At 36.7% G+C, this 19,133-nt stretch overlaps 1 protein-coding gene across 1 annotated transcript in view; it reads left to right on the forward strand.

Moving 5' to 3' along the window:
- KLHDC1 (kelch domain containing 1) overlaps positions 1-18,189 on the forward strand; it is a gene marked incomplete at both ends in the record, with an annotated part of 33,140 nt that extends 14,951 nt beyond the window's left edge. The window contains 7 exons of the mRNA XM_084240267.1: positions 184-267; positions 760-818; positions 2,101-2,213; positions 4,261-4,333; positions 8,987-9,071; positions 11,675-11,727; positions 18,003-18,189. Of these exons, the coding sequence (XP_084096393.1) occupies positions 184-267; positions 760-818; positions 2,101-2,213; positions 4,261-4,333; positions 8,987-9,071; positions 11,675-11,727; positions 18,003-18,189 (654 nt within the window). The remainder of the gene's footprint in view (positions 1-183; positions 268-759; positions 819-2,100; positions 2,214-4,260; positions 4,334-8,986; positions 9,072-11,674; positions 11,728-18,002) is intronic.
- Positions 18,190-19,133: the final 944 nt, after the last annotated feature.

The raw sequence follows: 19,133 nt of genomic DNA on the forward strand, positions 1-19,133 counted from the left end.
CAAATAGCAGTATTTGTCTGTAACTTATTATTTAGAATGAAGTTTTTCATTACTTTTGCATTTAATTGAATTGCATAGGTGATAGTAACTTATCAGGGAAGTATTTCTCACGCTGAGCACAGCAATGCACCTTGATTACAGATGTTTCAAGTATTCTCTCTCTTTTCTACTCTTTGCTTGTAGGGTGCAGTTCCACCACAGCCGCGAGCGGCGCACACGTGTGCAGTTCTTGGAAATAAGGGCTATGTCTTTGGCGGACGTGTTTTGGTTAGTGTTTTTAATGGAAATAATATTTTTATGTGTGATGCTTCTGATAAAATTTGTCCCGTGGTTTTGTGGAACAAATGAACATTCAGATAATCTATAGATGAAAATGCTATTCCATATGGCTTTTATTTTACTTTATATCCCCAAAACAGACTATACAGCGCAATTACAGATGATTATGATAATCATAATAATGATAATTTATCTTTTTCAATCATCTAATAGTGAGGAGATTACTTCACTTTGGTGTGTTACCAGAAAAGTTTAATTTCTATCTAACCCTTTGCTTTAAACTCCTTTCTTCCGTTCCCTCTTGTCACATTAATTTGATAGCTCTATGTTAGTTTTATTATTATTTAGCATTGTTTTCCAATATGTAAACTTTTGATATTAAGTAAAATAATCTTTTTAATCTAAACTTACCTTAAAAACTGAAATTTTAGCCCATGAAAATTGTAAAGCACTGACCAATTTAACACACTTTTATTTTAGCAAACTAGGATGAATGATTTGCACTACCTAAACTTAGATACCTGGACTTGGTCTGGAAGGTAAGTCCAAAATATAAGTATTTTTTAATCTGTAGGCATTTCTGTGTGTGTATGTTTATGTATGTGTGTATGCATGTGTGTGTGTGCATATACAAAGATGTGTACTATAATATTACTTATAAAAGTAAAAACTCAAGATCCACCCCTCATGTCACAAGTGAGGATTGTTTAAATCATTACCTGGTGGACTTCCATTACCAAAGAAAACCATACTTCTTAGAAATATTCTACCACATATTAGTTGAAAGAAAGTTACAGGACAAAATATTTATATTTCTAAATTTATATGTTTATATGTGAATTACAGTCTGAAAGATATATAACAAATTATTATTACTTTTTAGTGCTGGAGAACAGAATTATAGGAGAATTCTCCTTTTCAAAAATGTTTCATTGAATCTTTTGTAACCATAATGTATCTCATAAACAACAGGAAACAATAAAAATATTTCTAGTTCAGAAAAAATAAATCACATCTTCTACAAATGGCCCATAATCTTCTGGGCCATTCCAGAACTAGAGAAAGGTGTCTTTTCACCTCCTAAATGCACCTCAGTAATAAAAGTTTTAACTTTTGTGCTTCTAATTTGTGCTCACTGTTCTATTTTTCTAAGGATGTAAAAGTAGGCAGCTCTCCTGCCCACCTATGACTATGTAGGTGCCTCTCTTTTTCTTTCTCTTCTTCCTAAAATGTAAAAAATGTCTCTTATAATGTAAAAAGAGAGAATATCAAAGTATTTGCTTGGACACTTTAGAGGTTTAACCTGGATCTGGTATGGTTTGCATGCTTTTATTTTGAAGTTAAAATAACTAGATTTTCAGGTGACAATGGTTCTTTAGAAAATTCTACAATAGATCAAAGTAAATACAACACAAAATCCCATAATATTTTTGAAAAAATGGATGAAAACAAAAAACAATAGCAATTATATTGAAAAACGGTGGAAGTTTTACTTATTAACCAATAAGTATAACCATGAACATATTTTGTGAATCAACTGGGAATTGACTTTTCAATTTTCAGTTTGTGTTCTGTAGCCAGGAAGGATAGACAATAAATGGAAAGAAATTCTTCAAATTCATCCAATTATTAATAATGTTTTTAAAAATATATATATTTTTGGGATAATGGAGAAAAAATAAAATATTCACATATGTAGGATTATCAAATCCTTTTTAAAGTAGTGAGTGTAGCTTTTTCCCCTTAGTATCTGAGATGATCAATAATCTTTTATTTTGACTAAGACAGTATTTAGCTTTTTATATTTTTCCCTTGCCACAGGATTCCTATTAATGGAGAAAATCCCAAACATCGGTCATGGCATACTTTGACACCAATTGCTGATGATAAGCTTTTCCTATTTGGGGGACTAAGTGCAGACAATATTCCCTTAAGTAAGTCGACTGAACTTTAGCTTACAATTATCATCTTAATCATTTTATTAATTGCATTTGATATTTAATGTCTTCCCACACACACCTGGTTTTTGGCTTACCTTCCTTTCCTACTACATGTTTGTGTTAAGAATTGGCAGGGCCTCCCCGGTGGCGCAGCGGTTGAGCGCTGGGTTGTGAAGCTGCCCGCAGCTTCTGCAGCGCCGGTTCCATCCCCTGCTGCTCCCCCGGAGGAGGGTCCCACATGGTGCGCAGACCTCTCCTGCCGCCCACTGCTCCCCTCAGCAGTGTGCCTCGGTCCTTCTGCCTACTCTGCTCCCCGCTCTGGCTCTGGTGAATTCTCTCACCCTCCTGTACTTCTGACTATACACAGTGCTTGTATAAATAATAAATAAACAAATCTTTAAAAAAAAAAGAATTGGCAGAAGACAATTTTACTGTTACCCTTGGCTCTCCATGTTCTCCTGTTTCTTAGGTACAGCGGGAAAATAAGAGTGGTTGAACCTAAATGAATTAAAGCCCCTTTCAATTTTAATATCCTGACTTTGGTTGAGATGCTTATGCTTACTGAGCATCTGTTGTGTCTGGCAAGCTGCTGACCAAGAAACAAACTCCAGAGGCTGGTTGTGGACGCAGCAATTCCTAGCAAGGGATATTAGTTATTGCAGATTATTATGCTTATGCATTTTTTTAGGGTTTTTAATTAAGAAAGATTTGGAATCTAAAAAACAAAAAAGCCTAACATCTACTCATATCACAAGGGGTTGCTTAATTTCACCTCTTTATGAGATGTAGTGTTTTTAATTCCTGTTTGCTGTTTTGGTCACTGACCTATGGGAAATTAAATGTTCTAAATCTTAGTTCATTTTCATGTCTTATAGATCTTATAGATTCCACTTCAGATATGGTCTTATGGGTATTAGATGATACCAGGAAATTAGTTTCAATTTTGCTAACTGTGCTAATGGTTCTGTGGTTATTTAAAAAATATTTTGTGGGTTTTTTTTTTCATAATTTTTTTTTTTATAGAGGCATGTTTTATTTATTTGTTTGTTTGTTTGTTTGTTTATACATGCACTGGGTACAGTCAGAAGTGCGGGAGGGTGAGAGAATTCACCAGAGCCAGAGCGGGGAGCAGAGCAGGCAGAAGGACCGAAGTACACTGCTGAGGGGAGCAGCCGGCGGCAGGAGAGGTCTGCGCGCCATGCGGGACACTCCTCTGGTGGCCAGCGAGCAGCCGGGGATCGAACCGGCGCTGCAGAGGCCGCAGGCAGCTTCGCAACCCAGCGCTCAACCGCTGTGCCACCGGGGAGGCCCTTGTGGTTTTTATTGTTGTTGTTTTTTTTTTTGTGATGATTGCTGAAATATGTATACAGGAATTGATGGGCGATCTAGGATCTGTTTTAAAATAATTCAGCTACAGGAATAACCAAAAGACTGAATGGAGCATATATGGCAAAATTTTGATAGTTGTTGAATATGGTATATATTTTGGGTAATGGAGAAAAAATAAAAATATCCATATAAGTAGGATGAGTCAAATCAGTCTTTTTTCAGTTAGTGAGTGTAGGGTTTTTCTTAAGAGAATAGAATGTTGGGGGCCTCCCTAGTGGTGCAAGGGGTTAAGTCTGAGCTCTAAGAAGATATTAGCAGCCATTGCAGCACCAGTTAGATCACCTGGGGAGCTAACCCACAAGGCACAGCAGACCTCTCCGGTCTCACCAGCTGCTCCCCTCCGCAGTGTATTTCAGTAGATCTTCCTGTTCTGCTCCCCACTCTGTCTCTGGTGAATACCCTAACCCCCACCCCATACCTCTGGCCTACACCCCAGCTCTTGTATGCATAAATAAATAAAATAAATATTTTAAAAAAGAGAATAGAATGTCATTTTCACTTTATTTCTGTATATGTCTAAAAATTTTTTTTTTTAGAAAATACGTACACACACAAAAGTTAGTCTTTGAAGTGTGGCATGGTTAATTTGTAAAATTTCTTAAATTTTTCCCAAAGACCTAATTTTAATTTCTAAACTGTTATAATATTGCAGGTGATGGTTGGATTCATGATATCAAAACAAATTGTTGGAAGCAGCTTACCTATTTGCCTAAAACAAAACCCAGGTAAGTCTAGATGTTGACAAATAGTAAAATAGTTAAGAATTTTTAAAGTATTAAAACATATCACTGGATTTGTAGTGTTTGCCATTAAAATCTTAGACATCCAGGCAGGAAATATTCCAAATAAAGCTTGATGTTATATATATAATTTTTCATTTTAATTATATCTGATTGTTAGGAGTGATCTATTTAGCTTCCAATCATATTTGTATATTTGAAAATGTCATTCTTTTGGATAAATGCATAATTTTGCCTGATAAATATGAAAAAAGTAAGCAACTGAAACCTTCATGCAATATTATGTTTAATTAGTACGTAGTAGTAGTAGTAGTATTTGTTTTTAAAAGATGTGTAGAGCAGTTAAATGAGGAAATTGCTTTTATGTCGATCAAGTATATGGCAGATTATTAGTTTTCTTTATTATTCTTTATAATGTATTCATTAATGTGAATTTTGAAGAAGAAAGCACTTGTTATTTATTATAGAGTAAAAAATTATAGAAGCAATATACTATTATTAAACTGCAAAGAAAGCCACATTTGTATGACAATTCTTTTTCTAATTTCTTTGAGTAGTATAATGAAGATATATCCTTAGGACATTCAAGTTTAGTGCATTATAGTTGTTATGTTGCCAATAGATTTTCTCTTTCTATCATGTATTTCAGAACTTTTTTACTTGAACTTAGTTATACTAGTGTGAAATCAACTTAATGATATGCATTTTAGTAACTCAATATATTACAATTAAGTAACTTATTTGAGAATAAGGTCTGAAGATATTTATATATTTACATATATCTCAGTGTGTATGTCTATATTAACATACATGAAACCTTTAGAATTTATCCTAATTTTGTGATTCTTATATTTTCATATATAAAAATTCAATGGAATACATTGTTTTAGCAATACTTGGTCCTTTGAATTTTAGTATTACTCTACTTTCTAAATGAAAAAATTTTGTATTAAGATATAGAAGCCCAGAGTTGTAGTGCTTGCTCAGTTACTACTTAGCTTTCTGGCTTTGGAAAATTCACTGAAAGATACTGTTAGTTTCTTCATCCATGAAATGAAGGAGTTGGACTAGATAAGCTGTTGTTTCTCTTCTAGTTGTTTGCATGTATGCATTATTTATAGACCAAAGTGATAGTAAGAATGTTTAATTTTTAATACTCCTATTTTATGTTTCAATCCTTAATAAGTAATTAGATCAATACTACTATTATCAGTAATATACTAGTTAGAATTGAGCTATGTAAAGAGATTTCTTTGAATTCAGCTGATGTCATGTAAATAATATGCTTTATTAGCATGTTTAGGTGATAAGTTTAGAGCAGCTGTGAGAGGACATACACTATCAGTCTATAGAAAAAAACATCAGGTTGCAAGCTAGATGTCACCAAAATCAAGGCAGGAAAGGCTTTCCAGTGTTCTTCGATGATGAAGTCCAGGCCAGAGTTTCCCTAAGGCAGATAAGACAAGGCAGATCTATCTTCAGGTATGAGGTGAGGAGAGAACAGGTGGGCTACAGTTTAGTGTAAGGAGAACAATGTGTATCTGGTTATATACTAATTTTTTTTATGAAAGTGAGAATTTACTTAACATCTAAATGCATTTTGTGCAAACTTTTCCAACTTATAATTTAAAATGTAAGCTGCCCAATTCTCCCCTTGTCATTCTCAAACAGGATTTTTCAGCCTTGACACTATTGACATTTTAGACCAAGTTATCTTTGTTCTCAGTGTGTCCTGTGCATTGTAGGATATTTAACAGCATCTCTGGCCTTTACCCGATAGATGTCAGTAGTAGTGTCCCCCATCCCCAACCTGACTTGACATTATGACAATCAAAAATATCTCCAGATATTGTCAAATGTCTCCTTGGGGACAAAATCACCCCTGATTGAGAACCACTGTACTATGGTGTGCCACTCTCTTTTCCATGTCTCATCTTAGATAAAAATATGCTTGGTAGAAAAGCTATCTGTATAGCCATATCTGATGGCCTTACAGTAAGGACCCTTTCTGACGTGTCTATAAAGATACCCAGCATGGTATTAATACACAGAGCCTGTTGGAGCCCATGAGAATTGCCAAGGTCACACATGACCTTCTGTCCAGGAAATAAAACTATTTCTCCCCATAGATGAGGACATTTGTCTATTCTACCTCCTTTTCTAAATCCCTCTTCTAATCGCCTATCCCAGCCCCACAACATAACGTGAGTTTTGCTGAAGATTTATATTAAGTTATATTCTAACATGTAAATTGGAGAATTGGGCAGAGTATTTCTCAAACAAAATCTCTAATGATTCACTTCTATCCTGGATCTTAAGTACATGGGTCATTGAATGTGCTTATGATTGTTTGAGGAAAGTATTTAACAAATTGTGCATTATCCCATTGTTTGCACTTGCAGAGGTTAAGTAAAAAATATTAATGTACTAAAACCAAGATATGATAATAAAAAAATGACAATATATATTAATTGCATTATCTGTTGCTTCAGCAATTTGGTCTATTGAGAAAAGTAATCAGAATACTCTCAGAGTCAAAACAATGACTTTGAAAATCCTTGATTTGGCCTCTAAATTGAGACATATATATGTACTTTTTTCCTGATGGTTAGAGTTATAGAAATTTTGAATGTTTATAAGACCATGAAGTTATTCTTGATAAATTATGTGAAATCAGAGATGGATATGAATTATCAGACCATTTACGAAAGAACATTACATGTTCTATTCCTTAAAAAAATAATGTGTTCATTTAATCACTGAATAAATTATGTTGGTATTTGTGTTTGCTTTCATTATTCAAAAGTTTTTGGGTACCTACTAGATGCAGAATACCATACTAGGTGTTTTTAAGAAGCATAAAATTAGATTACCTACCTTCCAGTGATGGCCTGGTAAATGGTTAATAACTGCTCTCTAGGAAGAAAAAAAAAAAAAAAAAAAGCAAAAAAGTCCTAATTTATAGCATTCGCTTATTTCCATTATGGCCAATTTCAAGCTACCAGTGTGACTCTGAACGCAGAATTGGAGGGTCGTAGACACAGTTCCGACACCCAACAGGAGCAATTTTTGACCTCTAGGACCTAATAGTCTTTGTTGGGAGCCAAATGATTCACACATTACAGCTGTGCATAGAGCAGCTTAACTGCAAATATAAGATTATAAAAGGAGAACATAAAAGTTGAAAGGTACTGAATAGAGAGGGTAAAATCAGTTTGGATGGGCATTTGGACCACTTGGAGATTTTAAGCCTGTTGTTAAGGCCCCTGAGAGAATGACTTACTTTTTTAAAAAGATTTATTTTATTTATTTATGCATACAAGAGCTGGGGTGTAGGCCAGAGGAGCAGGCCGGGGGAGGGGTGTTGAGAGCATTCACCAGAGACAGAGTGGGGGAGTAGGACAGGTGGATCTACTGAAATACACTGCTAAGGGGAGCAACAGGGGAGATAGGAGAGGTCTACTGTGCCATGTGCGTCAGCTCCCTGGCCAGGGATCAAACTACTGGCAACAGCTTGATAGCACGGAAACTTTAACCCCTGCACCACCAGGAAGGCCCTGACTTACTTTTTGAAGCATAAGAAACGGCATGAACAAAAATCCAGAGAGAAAAGCTTTTCTCTTAGGGGATAGAAATAAATGAACTTGATTGAAGTAGAGGGTTCATTTGGATAGAGGCAAGAATTAAGATTTATGAGAAAAACAAATAGCTACTGATCATAATTAGGCTAAGGAAAATGGCACAGATGCTTCCTGATTTGAAAAGTCCTTGTCAAATGTCAGCATTTGAAAAATATTCTTTATTACCTATGTATAAATAGCTGGGAGAGATTAGAGAATGAAAAAACTAAAAACATGTTATGGTATCTGCACCCAGAGTGATGATATACAATGTAACCAAGTAAATATGAAGGGGATGACAGCTTGGATTTGTCAGGTCATGGGGAAGGAGAAAGTGAGAAAGAGTAAAAGGGATAGGAACTGTAACATGGCAGATAGTAATAAGAAAATTGTGATAGTAATAAAAAATTTAGCAGTTGGCTGATCAGTTACTTTTTTTAAATTTTTATTATTATTTTTTAGATTTATTTTTATACAAGAGCTGGGGTACAGGCCAGAGGCGCAGGAGGGTGAGAGGATTCACCAGAGACAGAGTGGGGAGCAGAACAGGCAGACGGACCAAAGATACTGGTGAGGGGAGCAGCGGGCGCGACAGGAGAGGTCTGCCACGCCATGTGGGAATCTCCCTGGCCAGCCAGGAATTGAACCCGTGCTGCAGAGGCTGCAGACAGCTTCACAGCGCTGAGCTCAACCTGCTGTACCACCGGGAGGCCCTGATCAGTTACTTTTTAATTTATTTTATTTCCATGATAATAAGGTTAGAAAAAGTTGGGGGAAATAATAGATTTATTAGAAGTTATCTTCTTAACTGGAATGGTATGATTCGTAACAAACTCTAGAATCTAATCCTCTAGTGATTATAAATGAATCTTTAAAATCTGATCTTTTAGAGGATGTGCCAACATTCAATTATGTTACTTTTGAAATAGAGATTAAATTTTAAGAGTGTGCAGATTGATTTGTATGTGATATATTTCTTCCTTGGTAGTATGTCACTCTTTATAATTTTCAATCATAGGTTATGGCACACAGCTTGCTTGGGGAAAGAAAATGAAATAATGGTTTTTGGTGGAAGCAAGGATGATCTACTTTCCTTAGATACAGTAAGAAAATTTTATGTCTAAATATTTCTCTGAGTAGTTTTGCTATTCAAACTAGGTGGCTGTTCAGCAAGATGGTTGAAGTCTCCCATATTGCAAAAGTTGGAAGGGGAAGGCCATGAAATGTTGCTCTATGGCATGACTAATCGTCAGGTAGAACAGCTTTTGTCAAGCATTTCAGCATATTTTGGATTCTGGTTATCAACACCAATAAACAATTTTCCAATTTCAGGTGGCTGACCCACAATTTAACTCAATTCTGAAACTGTCTGCCCAGAGGTAGCACCAGATCCTACAAGTCAATACACTTCCACTTTAGACATCAGTTGCAAGTCTAGATTGTCATGCTTCTGACTGACTGGCCATATATTGGAGGGTCCAATGCCTCCCACTGTTTTGCTAGAGCAACTCACAGAACTGGAAGAAACACTTTACTTACCAGTTCATTGATTTACAAAAGGTTGTAATTTCTGAACAATCAGATGAAGAGATGTACAGGGCAAGGTATGTGGAGAGAGGCAGGGAATTTCTATGCTCTGGGGGTGCCACTCTACCCAAAACTTTATTATACCTGGAAGCTTTTCAAACCCTCCCCTTTTGCAGGTTTATGGAGGCTTTATTACATACCTGTAGTTGATTAAATCAGGGGCCATTGGTAATTGAACTCTATTCCCATTCCCTTTTCCTTCCAGGAGTTGGGGAGAGTGGGGGGACTCAAAATTCCAACCAGAAAAATCACCCTCTTGGTTTCCTTATTCAGGTGACCTAAGGACTCTTAAAAAGTCATTAATAAAAGACACCTTTATGATTCTGACCAGTTAGGAAATACCAAGGGTTTTAGATGTTCTGTGGTAAACAGGCACAAGGACCAAGTACATATTTTTTGCTATAATTCACAATATCACAAAATCACAATAGATCTATTGAAGATGAGCTTTTAAAGGATGATTCTCTTTGAGCCTCCCCATGGTGTAGATGTTTATGATTTTACTGAATTAAAATATTTGTAAGTAATACATGATATTTATATCATGTGATATGTAGGCTACAAAATATAATAAATACCCAGGAAAATTACTAGCTAACTTTACCACCAGAATATCATAAATGCTAGCTTCTCCCCTCAAGAGGAACTTCTTTTTATTTATTTATTTTTTCTTTAAGATTTTTAAAAATTTATTTATACAAGCACTGGGTACAGTCAGAAGCATGGGAGGGTGAGAGAATTCACCAGAGCCAGAGCGGAGAGCAGAGCAGGCAGAAGGACCGAAGTACACTGCTGAGGGGAGCAGCAGGCGGCAGGAGAGGTCTGGGCGCCATGTGGGACACTCCTCCAGTGGCCGGGGAGCAGCCCAGGATCGAACCAGTGCTGCAGAAGCTGCGGGCAGCTTCGCAACCCAGTGCTCAACCACTGCGCCACCGCCACCGGGGAGGCCCTCAAGAGGAACTTCTTTGAAATGTTTCAAGTGTCCTTTCTTTTTATTTTATGCATCTTTTGACATTGCTTCACCTGCTTTACATTTGAATTTAAAGCATTCCAATTTTAAAAAGTGAAAGTCTGGTGAAACAAAGATCAAAGGACTAATGAAGAGCATTTTTGAGTAATGTTCCTTTCACTCCTAGCACCTTAGAAAATTTAGACTGGGTGGCCACAGTCACACGGTGTCTGACGGCGCGGGGAGTTCAGGAATGACAGCTCTGGTTTGAGGGGGACTTTTGGGTACAGCAGCAGTCTTCAGGGGTGGAGTACAATGCACCAGAGTCCCTCTGGAGGGCATTGGCCTCATGAGGCCGATGAATGGGAGAGAATGGAGAATAATTCATCTTCAGGAATAATTATCTCCAGAGTTGCTTCTACCAAGTAGGGAATCCTGAAATACGAGGCATCACTCCAGGGAATTTGGTTTATTTTTATGAGTTCTCCAATTTAAACATAGAGAGATTTTTAGAACTTTCTTTGACAATCAGCCCTTCCATGAAAGATCAAAATCACAACTTTGTATTTAATTAAAAAGCAAAGGTTAAGGTTTGTCTTCTTTTTCTGGCACTAGAAAGTTTTAGCTAGGATACAAAGTTTCCCATAATATAAGTTCTAATTAAAATCATGGTCATAAATTATGAAATTCTAAAGACTTATTGGAAAGGATTAAAGAATTTTTTATTGACTCATTAACTTTAGATGAGAGAATCATTACTCAAAAAATCTGGATCTGTGATTTCCAAATTAAGAATTCTTAGGAAATCCTGGTACTACCTGAAAAAGGAAGCCAGGATTAAGAAAGAGATTTTTTTAGGGAGGAAAAAAGTTTTGCTTTAAAAATTTTGAAAACCACTATTTCTTATTTTGAACACACTGTTCTAAAAGATAAACATGTTTCTGGGTTTAACTTCTAATTATGTAGGCTGTGGTCACTGAAAAATAGTAACTTATCCAAAACTTTACGGGATAGCAAATTGTGTGTGTGTGTGTGTGTGTGTGTGTGTCTGGCTAGATAGATCTGTTCGCTGCTTTGCGTAATTTAACACTTACGAAGTAAAATATTTGATGAGTAATGCATTGTTATTTTGACCACAGACCTTGATAATTCCTTTTTTATGTTGATCAGGGTCACTGTAATGATTTATTAATCTTTCAAATACAACCATATTCACTACTCAGGTAAGCAAGTTCTTTATTTTACATATATGTGCTATTAGGGTATGATCATTTCTTCCTTGGGATGCTTTGTAACCTTTTACAGGTAGCTTATGACTTGAGCTTAAGAAAATGTTTACATCTTTCTAAGTGTATAATCAAATTTGTAATGATGAACCATATACCAATGTGATCTCTAAAAATTAAAATATACAGTACAGTCACTGTTTTGTTAGTAAAACTGCATTTAGTTCATATAGAAATATTCAGCATACTGTATTTTGCTTTTTTTTTTGCTTTTTTTCATTTTAACTTTTCTAAAATCAGAGTGTATCTAATAATAACATATATGTGCATTTAATTTACTTTTTAAACTAGAATTTCTTTTTCTTAGCCTCAAAGATGTTATTAGGTTGATGGCATGACTTACAGTGTCTTGGCTCATGAACTTTTGCTTTAAAAGGAGTGTATACAAAGTTTAGTGGAAGAATTATGGAAGCCCTTATTTATGCTTATGAGAGTTGGGAGGAAAAGTTGCAATGAAGTAGAAGTTGCCCAGTGAACAAGTGTGGGTATTTTATTCAGTGGGAATAGCACAAGAGAGTGGGTAGGGTAGGGTGACGTGTTGTTTTTTTAAAAAAAATTTATTTACTTATGCACACAAGAACTGGGGTACAGGCCAGAGGTGTGGGGGGTGAGAGGACTCACCAGAGACAGAGTGGGGAACAGAACAGGAGGAACAACTGAAATACACTGCTGAGGGGAGCAGCGGGCCAGCCAGGAGAGGTCCGCTGTGCCACGTGGGCAGCTCCCTGGCAAGGGATCAAACGTGGTACAGTGGCTGCGAACAGCCTCATAGGCTGCGTCCCAACCCCCCACGCCATCAGGGAGGCTCAAGGGTTGACATGTTTTATGTCAAGTACTGTAACTATAACTTCCAGATGTTTTATCACTTGAACCACTTGAAAATCACTAGACCAGCTCCAAGTAGACCTTCCTAACAAACTGTTCCTTCTGTTAGTGCAATGGTTTCCATACTTGTCTGCACATTAGAGTAGAAAACTGCCAAAAAGTATTGATGCCTGTGTCATACCCCCATAGACTGTGATTTAATTGGTCTGGGTTGTGATATGGACTATGGAATTTTTGAAAGATCACAAGATAATGCTAATGTGCAGGTAAAGTTTGAAAATCACTTCTGTAATGACTTATATAGTTTTGTTATATTCTATTGTTACTTCTGCTGTGAACAAAACTTAAGTAGATTGAAGTTCCTTGTAGGCAGGCATCTAGAAATAGACTATTCGAGTGCCTACCATGGGAAGGCACTGCACTATGAAAGAAAAGTCACAGTACTAGCCATTTCCCTTATATTGCCAGTAATATAGAAGACAGGCTTTCAAACAACCATAATAGAATAATAAATGTGCTTTAAGAGGAACAAAGTTCTCTACACATAGAATATTCTGTCTACGCAGTTAAAATGGCAAAGGTTTGAGAAGTCTTAGTAAAAGAAAGGTTTGGGACAAGAATTTGCTATGATCAATCAATGCAAATATGTTAGTACAAAATACATATAAGAACATGGTATGTTATGGGATTTCTGAATTTCTGCATATCCCTGGAACATAAATAGGAGGTAGGCAGTTGTAAGACACAAAGTTGGACAACAAATCAGAAACCATAATTTATCTAGCCCCTTTGTCTCTCATATAGAGAAGTGCAATTGATTTTGTAGGAAGGAGACCAGAAAATGTTTAAAATTTTTGAGCAGAGGAATGAGGTGATCATATTACAAATTAGAAAATTCATTTGAAGGATCAGGTAAACCCAAACTGAAAAATTTATTCTTGAATGCTGACTAAAGAACTGAGAAGTGGGGGTGGAGGAGAGGGTGGAGGAGGGAGAACACAGTGGAGAGGGAGCACAATGATTATGGTGCCTTGGTGGTAGGTGTACTATGCTAATAACACCTGAGAAGGGAGAGCCTATACTCCCAAAATATAAACAACAATGTAAACCAACATTTCCTAGATAAAAGAAAGAAAATTCCTTTGGCAAGAATGTGAATGAGAGGCTGGAGGGATATGTGAGCGGGTTAGGAAAGTCAGTGAGACTATTGCAGTGGTTAGACACAAAGTGAGGGCTGTTGGAGGAGGCCATGGCGAAGACATGGCCGTCAGACTGACCTGCTGGAACTAGGCCATCAGTAGCCCTGCCCCCTCCCGTTGGAATGCTTGTAGACATAACTATATTCCAAAAAGCACAGAGGAGAGATTTGGAAGAGAAGAAAACAATGAAGGGGAAGATGAACCAGTACAGAAATGAGGAAAGGACAGGCTACTGCATGGGCCTGTACTGGAGACTAGGCCTGGGAGTGAACATCAGCCTTAGCTTCTTGGTGTTGTACCTAGAACAGTGCTCCTGTGAATGGGCATGTGCCCCTTTGATGCTGAGAATATTTTGGTACATCAAAACTTGAATATTGCAGGAATTTAGTAGTATTATTGTGAGGCATGTTTACATTTAAGTAGACCAGTTGTCCATAGTGAAGCCAGCATGCTATTTTATTTAAAACTTTATTTAGCACTTACTGTGTTGAGACACTGAGAAGAAACAAAAAGGAATAGATATAGTTCCTCAAAGAACTTATGTATTAAAAAAATATTTTAAGCCTCCTCGGTGGCACAGCAGTTGAGCGCTGGGTTGCGAAGCTGCCCGCAGCCTCTGCAGCGCCGGTTCGATCCCTTGCCTGGCAAGGGTTCGATCCCTTGCCTGGCCGGTTCGATCCCTTGCCTGGCAAGGGTCTCACATGGCACACAGACCTCTCCTGCTGCCCACTGCTCCCCTCAGCAGTGTACTTTGTTACTCTGCCTGTTCTACTCTCTGCTCTGGCTCTGGTGAATTCTCTTCTGACTGTACCCAGTGCTTGTATAAATAAAAGTAAATAAATAAATAAATATTTTTAAAAAGATTTACCTCTTTGATTTAAAGTTTATCTGTTGAAATTACTGATGAAATTCATATGGAATCACCAAAAACCCCAAATAGCCAAAGTTCTCCTGAAAAAAAAAAAAAAAGAAGGGAATGGAGGCATCACACCCCAGACTTCAAACTATACTACAAAGCCATAATCATCAAAACTGCATGGTATTGGAACAAGAACAGACACACAGACCAATGGAATCGAATAGAAAATCCAGAAATAAACCCACAGATTTATGGCCAACTAATCTTTGACAAAGGAGCAAAGAATATGCATTGGTGCAAAGAAGGTTTGTTCAATAAATGGTGCTGGGAAAACTGGGTTGCTACATGCAAAAGAATGAAGCTTGACTACTACCTAACACCATGCACAAAAACCAACTCAAAATGGATTAAAGAACTAGACATAAGACCTGAAACCATAAAATACATAGAAGGAAATATAGGCGAAACACTACATGATATGCATATCAAAGATGTCTTTATAGACACATCACCCAAAGCAGTGATAGTGAAGGCAAAGATCAACAGCTGGGACTACATCAAATTAAAGAGCTTCTGCACAGCAAAAGAGACAATAACAAAAACAAAGAGAAACCCCACCAACTGGGAGAACATTTTTGCACACAACACTAATGATAAAGGACTGATCACAAAAATCTACAAAGAGCTGATGAGACTCGACAAAAACAAAGAAAATAATCCAGTCAAAAAATGGGCAGAAGAGCTAAAAAGAAACTTCTCTGAAGAGGAAATGCAAATGGCCAACAGGCATATGAAAAAATGTTCAACATCACTTGTCATCAGGGAAATGCAAATCAAAACTACCATGAGATACCATCTTACACCAGTGAGAATGGCACATATTAAAAAAACTAGCAACAATAAATGTTGGCGAGGGTGTGGAGAAAAAGGAACTCTTCTGCACTGTTGGTGGGAGTGCAAACTGGTCCAACCACTGTGGAAAGCTGTGTGGAGATTTCTGGACCTACTAAACATAGAGCTTCCATATGATCCAGCAATTCCACTCCTAGGTATTTACCCAAAGGACACAGAAACATCAATTCCAAAGAACACCTGCACCCCTATGTTTATAGCAGCACTGTTTACAATAGCTAAGCTTTGGAAACAACCCAAATGCCCAAAAATAGATGACTGGATCAAGAAGATGTGGTACATATATACCATGGAATATTACTCAGCATTCAAAAAAGATAAACACATGCAATTTGCAGCAACATGGATGGCGCTGGAAGGGATCATGCTCAGCGAAATAAGCCAAAAAGAAAAAGAAAAATACCGGATGGTCTCACTCATAGCAGGAATCTTGAAAACTTAAATAAGGGACCAGGAAAATGAATATAAGAAAGTGAAAATCAAAATCAACAAAAAACTATGAACCAGAGACACTTTTAGAGGGGCGGGGGCGGGAGGGGAGGGATTGGGGTCAGAATGGGGGGGCTGCAATTGTATGGGGAATATAACAATAAAATTTATATAAAAAAAATGGGCAGAAGAGCTAAAAAGAAACTTCTCTGAAGAGGAAATGCAAATGGCCAACAGGCATATGAAAAAATGTTCAACATCACTTGTAATCAGGGAAATGCAAATCAAAACTACAATGACTTACCATCTTACACCAGTGAGAATGGCACATACTAAAAAAATTAGCAACAACAAATGTTGGCGAGGTTGTGGAGAAAAAGGAACTCTCCTGCACTGTTGGTGGGAGTGCAAACTGGTCCAACCACTATGAAGAGCTGTGTGGAGATTTCTTGACCTACTAAACATAGAGCTTCCATATGATCCAGCAATTCCACTCCTAGGTATGTACCCAAAGGACACAGAAACATCCATTCCAAAGAGCACCTGCACCCCTATGTTTATAGTAGCACTATTTACAATAGCTAAGCTTTGGAAACAATCCAAATGCCCAAAAATAGATGACTGGATCAAGAAGATGTGGTACATATACACCATGGAATATTAATCAGCATTCAAAAAAGATAAACCCATGCAATTTGCAGCAACATGGATGGTGCTGGAAGGGATCATGCTCAGCGAAATAAGCCAGAAAGAAAAAGGAAAATACCGGATGGTCTCACTCATAGCAGGAATCTAGAAAACTTAAAATAAGGGACCAGGAAAAAGAGTAACTATAAGAAAGAAAATATCAAAATCAACAAACAACTATGAACCAGAGACACTCTATGGGGGGTGAGGTGCAGGGAAAGGAGGGCTTGGGGTCAAAATAAGGGGGTTGTAATTGTATGGGGAATATAAAAATAAAATTAAAAAAAAACCAAAAAACGCAAAAGAAAAAAGTTTATCTGTTGAGGTACTTTTTTTAAAAAAAGATTTATTTATTTATGTATACAAGAACTGAGGTGCAGACCAGAGATGCTGAGGGTGAGAGGATTCACCAGAGGTAGAGTGGGGAACAGAACACGCAAACCAAATGAAATACACTGCTGAGGGGAGCAGCGGGCGAGACAGGAGAGGTCTGCTGTGCCATGTGGGTAGCTCCCTGGCTGGCCAGGGATCGAACTTGTGCTGCAGAGGCTGCAGATAGCTTCATAGTGCTATGCTTAACCCCTGCGCCACCATGGAGGCCCTGGAATAGATACTTTTAGTATCTATTAGTTCTTATCTTGATCACATTTTTGTTATTGTTGTTATTTTTTAATATATAAAACCCCCTTCAAGTAGCTTAAGTTATAAAGGAATTATATTTGGAAGGGCCTTGCTTTCTGATGGAATCAAAAGGGGGAAAATGGAACTCCCAGATTCCCTAGGAGGAGATTAGGGGGTCTCTTGTTGGCTCCTACTGCTGCTCCCCTGCTTTGCTCAGGCCTGCCTCTCCTGGTCTACTTAACTGTACGACCCAATCTAGTCATTACAGAGACAGATGGGGGTCATGTTGTATGCAAATGAATGTTAGATGCTTTATCTTAGGGTGATGGAGGAAAAAGTTCTCAGAATAGAGTAAGTGGTTACTGGGCTGGAAAGATACATGGAAAAGGGTATGTTAAAGAACTAACCTGCTTTGAAGTCAAGTTTAAGTCTTTTACTTAAAGAACATTCTGCATGGTTTAAGTTGTAATAATCACTTTACACTGTGTTTCTATTATAAAACTAGACACTTAATTGTGGTGTTCTAGAAAGAACACACAGTCTGTCAAGTTCCAATCAATAGAGGAAGTACATAATCAAGTAAAACTTTCTAGTGACTTTTATTTTTATTTTTAAAAACACCTATACGAATATTAATACTTTTGGCTCAAGAATTAATAATTCTGTTGTTTTGTTTACAGGTCATGCCTTGACTGTATTGGTAAAAATGCTATGATTTTAGAAAGTCAGATATCTTTATTACCTCCTAAACTTCTGCAACAAGTACTAAAAAAAATAACATTTTGGACTGCAGCTAATCACCGAGAGGAACAAAGAGCACAAAATGAAGAAACAGAAAATAACTATCATTGGATTAGTAGCAGTTAAATTGTTATGTACTCCATATATGTCATATGTTTAAACATTTTAAACATTGTATATTTTACCCCCCAAATTGGAGGCTTTATTTAGAAGATAAAATTTGAAACAAATATGCTCAGAGACTATATGGCATAGGACATATGGAAATAAGATGTTAATGGCAGATTAATTTATATTTGTATTTGTATTTTCCTTTTAAGCTGCCAAAACCCCCACATTCTTAAAGAAGTATATAGTTATACAGATTTTCACTCAGTATTTATTCTTTCCTGAAAAAATTATACATTTTTGAGGAGTATAAGATTCAAATAAAAAACTATCAACTTTCAGAAATAATAGATTTTTTTCATCACTCTAAAGTTAGCTTAAGCTTCTCCTTCAATAACTCAGTTAAATAGCTTCTTCTCAGATAACTAATACAGTCCACTAAAAATAATAAAATAAATCCTGGTTTTGTATTAAGTATTGAATTCATGCCCACCCCCACCCCCCACCCCAGCACTTAGTTCATGACATTTTCTTAGGCATCCTAACTTTCTCACCTTTATTTGAATAGGGGAATAAATGCCTTCAATTGTCTTTTCATTACTCCTAAGTTATTAGTTTGTTCTTTCATATCTAAAGACCATGTTTTAAACTGTCTAAAGAGGTTTATCATACAAACTTTGAAATATTGAGAAGCAGTATATTTCTTAACTTTTGAGACAATTAAAATACATTTCGCCTTGAAGGGTGCTTCTAAAGTAATTTTCATAATGAAATGGGATGGTAACCTACTAGCTTGCTTGTATGGAAAACCCTATATTTGGTCCATATCATTCTACAGAGTTGGTGGTCAAGATTCAGGATGTTGAAAATCTAAATTTCATTAATTTTCGTTATTACCGCTTATCCAGAAATAGAATACTATGTCTTCATAGTCTGTAAAATGGTACTTTTTCCATAACTGA

This window comes from Talpa europaea (genome assembly GCF_964194135.1).
Source record: "Talpa europaea genome assembly, chromosome: 8".
In the NCBI taxonomy this organism is placed as follows: domain Eukaryota; kingdom Metazoa; phylum Chordata; class Mammalia; order Eulipotyphla; family Talpidae; genus Talpa; species Talpa europaea.